This window comes from Papilio polytes, unplaced genomic scaffold, assembly GCF_000836215.1.
Source record: "Papilio polytes unplaced genomic scaffold, Ppol_1.0 DF824024.1, whole genome shotgun sequence".
Lineage (NCBI taxonomy): Eukaryota > Metazoa > Arthropoda > Insecta > Lepidoptera > Papilionidae > Papilio > Papilio polytes.
Window position 1 is genome coordinate 3,175,972 of NW_013525180.1, and position 7,089 is coordinate 3,183,060.

General features: G+C 35.7%; 1 protein-coding gene across 1 annotated transcript; it reads right to left on the reverse strand.

Moving 5' to 3' along the window:
• Positions 1-4,488: 4,488 nt before the first annotated feature.
• LOC106101031 (hippocampus abundant transcript 1 protein) lies at positions 4,489-7,012 on the reverse strand. Its single transcript, XM_013280104.1, has one exon. The coding sequence runs from the start codon at positions 6,877-6,879 to the stop codon at positions 5,428-5,430; it is 1,452 nt and encodes a 483-aa protein (XP_013135558.1). The 5' UTR covers positions 6,880-7,012; the 3' UTR covers positions 4,489-5,427.
• Between the last annotated feature and the right edge of the window lie 77 nt (positions 7,013-7,089).

The window sequence follows — 7,089 nt, forward strand, 5'->3', positions numbered from 1 at the left end:
CGGCGTAAAAAAAATATATAGCCTAAAGCGTGACGTAAGTGTAGGGCTTTTGATTAAAGAAACAGTTATTCGAAAATATGCCGTAATTGCTGACATCTTAGGCAACAAAACAGTGTGTGTTTACGCTTTATTATATTAGTATAGATATTGATTTAAAAACTGATGAAAAGAGTATATAAATACATAATCACATGGTTGTGTTCTGAGAAATAACTAGCCTAATTACTTCACAATTTATACGCAAAAACTTAAAAGTATCTAAAACATAATGGCCGCCATGTTTGACATTTAACGTTCCTGTTTAGGTAATTTTTATTCAATCGATAGTAAGTTGATTTAACCATAATATAGATATTCCAATTTATTTTATCCTCTTTAATAAGATTACCATTTATATTATTATGAAAGAACGCTTCTATCAATCCCGAAGACAGCCATTTTCATTGAAGTATATTCTGTCGTGTATTCACAATACGTCCTTTAAACAGAGTAAGGTCGGACTCACATCTTCATTGAGGATAGACTGAAGGTTGAAGAAAACGCTTTGAGGCTAAATATTAAGGAAAAAAATGTAACGGTCTTTTATTTTTCAATTTTAAGCTAAAATTATCTTACATAGATATTTTTAATTTTAAGTCCTCTTTACGTTTGTTTTTTTCTATCAGCGACTATAGTCTTAAATAGAGATATTTTTTAATTATCATATTACATTTTAATCATTTACATAGCATTGTTTATAATTTTTAGATAGATATTGGACAAGAGAGATCAATTTTCAATGCTTTTTAAATTTCTTTGCAATGCCAATAAGAAAATAACCTCAAAAGCCTAAATAATGTTACGTCTTACCGTAAACTTGTAATTTTAATTACAAACCCAAGCCAAACGAAATCTTCCAAGTTGTAATTAGCTGTTGAAAATTCTTGAATATTTAAACAAGGTTAAAGCGAGTACGTTACTAGCAGAATCATTTTATTGTGGGCAAAACCGAAATTTATCAACTAATCACCCGTATAATTTTTAGAGTTGTGTAAATAAAAAAATATTTCGATATTGGTCAGCTAGTTTTTATTTTATTTCGAGAAACTATTATTTAGACGAGGTTTTAGGCTCAATTTTTTTTTTTCGTGCGTAAATGCATTCGCATATTCTGACTCTATGGGGCTTTGTTTCTAGGTTATGAATGTCATCTTCAATTACAGTAGGTTTTCAATTATTCTTTGAGATTTAAAACATTTCTGTAGTTGCTAGGACAATAAAGAGTTCGCATCTATATACAATTAGAGATCGAATTTGTAAAACATCTTCTAGGTCACGGCTAAATGTCAATTGGACAAGGCTGTCGTAAAAATATAACGTTAGTTGGAAACCAAAAACATCCTCTACAAGATATCGACGTCCTTTTCTTTTACTTTAAATTAATAGAGATAATTGTATGTTTAATTTGTTTTTAATAAAGATTAAGCATATCAACATTTTCCTTTCCTAAATATTAAGAAAGGTAGACTAAATACCATTGGTCATTTTGGTACTCCTGATCCAAGGAACACATAAGAAGGTTTTAAGATAAAAGGTAAGTCATTTAGATGTGGTTTAGAAGATAATCACCTCACGTAGTATCGAATAACAGTTACAAGTGCAGTCTCTTAGCGTAGTCATAATAAATCTACACTAAAGGACTACACGGTTACCATAAAACAACTCTGCGCAACAGAAGATTTTTCCTGCAGGCGTTATGACGTCATCAGTGTATTCTATTTGTTACTTTGTAGAATCGTTCAATACGTTTAATAAGACTTTTATTGTAAATTTTCCGTGATGTCATTCAAAAACTTAAATACAGTTAAAGATGTGATAACGTTTAAGACAGCTGTTAGTACGCATGTTTGCAAACTGAATATACACGGTATCGCGCGATAACAAAATTAGTTCGTAGAAGCCACCGACAATAAGTATTTGCTTCCTTTGACGCGATAATTGCCACGATAACGGAATTACTAATTGTTTTTTTTTATCAACAATTTAGGCATATGGAGACTTACAGCCTAATTACTGTTCGATACGTATTCGACTTTTAAAATAACAAGCTTTCGTCTGCGTAAAAAAAAAAACAAACAAAAGTAGCCTACGTGTTCTTCCAGATTATCCTCTACATCTGTACCAAATTTCATCGAAATCCGTTCAGCCGTTTAGGCTTCAAATTCTAACAAACATCCATCCATCCAACTAAATTTTCGCATTTATAATATTCGCATGAAGTATGATTTATATATTATTAATTGAAAATTATTAATAATTTTCGGTCATTATTAATAACTAGCTGTTCCAGTGCGGCTTCATCCACATGAAATATCAAAGTTCAAATGACAATTGCTTCCTTGATGTTGGCAGCAACTTATGGTCTCTTTCTCACATTAGGATTTTTATCCAAAATATTTACCCCTAAGTTTAACGGCGTGAAAATATATAGCCTAAAGCGTGACAAAAGTGTAGGGCTTTTTATTAAAAAAAGTACTATTTAAAAAATATGCTGTGATTGCTGACATCTTAGGCAACATAGAACTGTGTGTTTACGCTTTATTATAATAGTATAGATAACAAAAGTGAAAGTCCGGACATATGGATGTTTGTAACTTAACTTTGATTTGGAATAGGTAGATAAATAATTATTGATTTACTCGGGTTTTTTTCCTGCTATTAGGAACTATTTTACATCGTTAGAAATTGTTTAGCTATAGTGTTTTCGAAGGCATACATTCTGAAATTCCGATTGGTTGTTAAGCAGGTAAATAGATGCTTTCGTATAAAATTTACTATGAAAATTCATATCGACTGAATAAATAATTTTCGAATCGCATACAAACGTACGGAAGCTGCAATTATATATAAATACAATAAACAATGCAATGCGTGTTTGTAACAAAGCGATACAGCTATTGTTGGCTAGCTTAGTCATAGCGCTGTGAAAATAGCGCGGTGGATTAAAAAATCAATTTCTTTCAGTACAATACTCTTCATTGCTTTAGTTAGAATTATCTTACTTTATGATAAGATGGACAAAATCGTTATTAAGAAGAAGAAAAGTAAAAATAATAGAGGATAGAATGGCCTGAACTTGACATCGCTTTTGGGCAAATTGCCCAAAAATAGGCTAATGATAGGCAAAGATGTTACGAACGCGAAACATTTTGGGATTCCAATAAAAATGTTAATGACTAGGGAGGAGGGGACCATTAGGGTTTTGTTTATTTGAAAAACAATCGTTTGCAACGTACTACTATTAGTTTCCACTGTCGAAAAAGTAGTTTCAAAAATGGTTATCTCTTTGGATATTTTAAAAGAAACCAGAGACAAAGTTTTAATACAAATTTGTTGATTTAATTACGATTGACTTTTAATCGAACAATATAAGCTTAATATGTGACTAGCTATCGCCCGCGACACCTTCCGCGTGGAATTTATAAAAATGATGATTGTCGTTTTTATGTTTATCACACTTATCAAATTAATTTTAATCCTTATCAGTTTGAAGTATATCGAACTATACAAGTGTATTCATTGTTACCAACAAATACAAGACGTTACGTCACCGCACGCAATTAAATTACCGTCAAACACGTTCTATAAAGATTAAATTTTATGTGACTAATGCCTTAATACATAAACGTTCCACGAAACGTGTATGAATTTATAACTTTGCATTTTTACTCAAATTGAATTTTTGAATATAGCTTTCGGCCGCGACTTTTTTTATATCATAAGGTGGCAAACGAGCAAGCGGCCACCTGAATGCGCCAAAATGGCAAAGCGACTGCCTCCCATAGTTATTCGCAATAGCGGATGCCTACCCTTAATCGGTGGAGGAGACGCACATGAAGAGGATATTTCCCCGTCCTATGCGTCTCATGCACCGACAAATCCACGTTCTCTTCCTATCCTTCCATCCACAAAGGGTGAGAAGGGAAAGGGACTAAAGCGACTTTAGAAGTAAAGACAAACTATGAGTTCTTCAAGTGTATGTTCCATTCCTATGCCTTTAGATTACTGCTAAGTAGTTTTGAAGTTACATAGTAACTAACATCCATCCAAACTTTTGCATTTATATGATTTTTAATGTTGTTGTCTGGTTGAAAAATAATCAGATTTACAAGTACAGAAGTCCCAGGTTGGATTTTTATCTAGAAATTGCTTGTCATTGGTTACTTTGCAATGTTTGGTTGTCTAGAATATATTTTGTTTGTTTTGGCTCTTGGTCTATGGTATTTCTATATAGCATTTAAGAAAAAAAAGTTAATTGATAAAAGTGTATATAGCCAGAATGTTCATATGATGCCATAAAACAATTGAGTGAATTAAAATAGACAGAAATGAGGCCAGTGGCTACTGGACCAAATTAATTTATTCTCACCTCTCTCTTAGATCTATCAATGTGTTAGAAATTTAAGTCTACAAAACTTTTTATATGTACTATAATAAATGTTTGTTTTATATGTTATTTTCCTCTTTGGAATATCGATTTTTGATGCAAACCAGTCCTCTAAGACTTGTTTTTTTATTTTTGAGGGTGAGCAATATTAACTCATATTTGACATATTGGTTTTTTTAATAATCTTGTAATGCTAATTTTGAATCTACTTTTATGAATCAGTTTGTTTCTTCTTTAATTATTAAAAACACATTGGTCAATAATAATTTTATATTTTATCTCTTCATGAAATTCTTTAGTTGTTACTGTTTATATGATTACTTGATTGTTGCAAACATTTTTGGATTAAAAATGCAAATTTGTGTTGTAGTGGAGATAGGCAGCTTATAAACTACTCAAAATAACTATTCCTAATGACTTGTTCAATTACTTATCATAGTAAACCTTATTATATTTTAATTATGAATTTCATTATACAATTAAGTTAATGGTTTCATTATTTTAACTGCAAGACTTATTTCTAAGTATACTAAGATAACCACATGTAATGGTATCTTAAAATAAATGTTAGCATGTTGGCACTATGTGCCTTTGTCAATGCAATTCTGACCTATAGACATCAGGAATATGACAAGAATGATAGGTTTCGATGTAAATGCAGGGTTTTATATTAATATTGTGTGATGTTAAGCTCAAATACGAAAGAGAGGACTTGTACTGTGATTCTATTATTTATTACAATTATGTACATGCCCTCAACAGCGAAAATTAATAAAAAATAGTACAAAGTTAACAATGAATGTTTCCATTTAAGCGGAACGAAACATGTGATACGCGGGAATGTAGTCAACGTACTTCGTGCAAGAATCATAGAATATGGGACTCACTTCACTCACTGAGTTTGCTTTGGTACCATCCTAAATGCATTCGCTCTGGCGCCGGTTGGGCGCAGGCAGCTCTGGGAGTCACACACTGGCCGCTCTACCGGCCTTCGCCGCTAGCTAGAGGGCCGCTGACTCCGGGGCCATCAGCGGGGACAGGGGGCCCGCCACGCGACGGCCCCTCTCCACTTCGAACTTCAGGTCTGCCGGAGCCCGTCGTCCACTGCCAACAGTGCCATCTTCAGGTAGAAAGGCCGCTACGAGGAGCGCGCAAATCACGAGCAGTGCTCCCAATACAAAGGGTGGACCTGGCACCAATCTTACATATTTCTCCTCTGGCTTTCCATCTAAGCCAGTCACCGCATGTTCCTCATTGAGATCCACATGGAATAAATAGAATATCACTCCAAACATTGCTGGTCCAAGACCATTACAAAGTCCTCTTACTCCAGTAACCATTCCTTGTACGACACCCTGGCGGTCTGCCCGACTGTTCACCGACACATATGCACTGATCGCCGGGTATGTCAGAGATCCAAGAGCTGCAAGCACTCCTGCTGCCCACATCATCCATGTGCGACTTCCAAATCCGTACCACATGAGCTGAAGCATTTCAAATAAGAGTCCCACCATAATTGTATGTTTTGCTCCAAGTGACCGCATTAAAAATCCAAGCACTACTTGTACCGCTATGCTGAGTACTCCAACAATTGCTATGAATATAGCCACTTGTACTACACCAAAGCCCATTACTAATTTTAAATACACAAATATGCAAGAATACTGTCCGGCTTCAGGTAGATATGAGAGGAACACTGCCACACACAACATCAGCACTGTACGTTCGGCACCGACCTTCCTCAGAGCGGCAAATGGATCAGCCTGCTCCCAACTTATAGCAGGTCCCCAACCACTCGGTCTCACTTTCTCTGGCAGGCTCTCAGGCACCGCTACCATTATGAAGAACACATCCAATACCGCAACTGCCGTAGCGGCGGCTACAACCAACGCTTCGCCGTATAAATCCATGAGATAGGCGCCGAGAGCGGGCGATATGACCATGCTAGCTGCAAAGGTCGCAGACACTAGGCCGTAAGCTCGCGAGCGCTCCGCCTCTGTTGTTACATCAGCCACGTACGCGAACACAATAGAAAAAGTCACAGCAAACACTCCGCTAATACTGATCATCGCAAAAAACCACCAAGTGTTTATGGTCATGAGCGGGATTGGCGCGCACGTGAAGAACACCGTGACCAGTAGGAAGAACTTGCGGCCCCACACGTCGGATAGGGCTCCGATGAGAGGCGCTGACAGGAATGATAGAATGCCCTTGATTCCCATTATGAGTCCGTTCATCAGAAAGGTATGGTCCGGGAAAGTAGCGTTCAGCACGGATATTATCGGCATTGTTAGCAAGCCCCATGCGAAGAACTCCAAAAAGATGACAACCAAAGCGTGGAAGACTGAAGGTTCACCGATGCCCGACATTGTCATAATCCCCTCTTTCATAACAGTTTTTCTATTTCGTATCACCATTTCTACTTCAGTTTTTGTAGTCTTCGTGGGAGTCATTTAAGATTTAATCGATTTGTTTTCCTACCAAACTACTTATATTACAGACATATTGAAACCCTAAGCACTACATTGATGAAATCTTTAGAAAACGCGTTATTGCCTTCAACGTCAAATAATCACCAGGGTGCACAATCTCAGTACATTTAACTTGGAAATCCGAAGATAAAATACTGCAATATAACGGAGCACCTTAAATCTATTTTGATA

Coding starts and splice junctions, on each gene's coding strand:
- LOC106101031 (XM_013280104.1), bottom strand. CDS start 6,879: ATGACTCCCACGAAGACTACAAAAACTGAAGTAGAAATGGTGATACGA.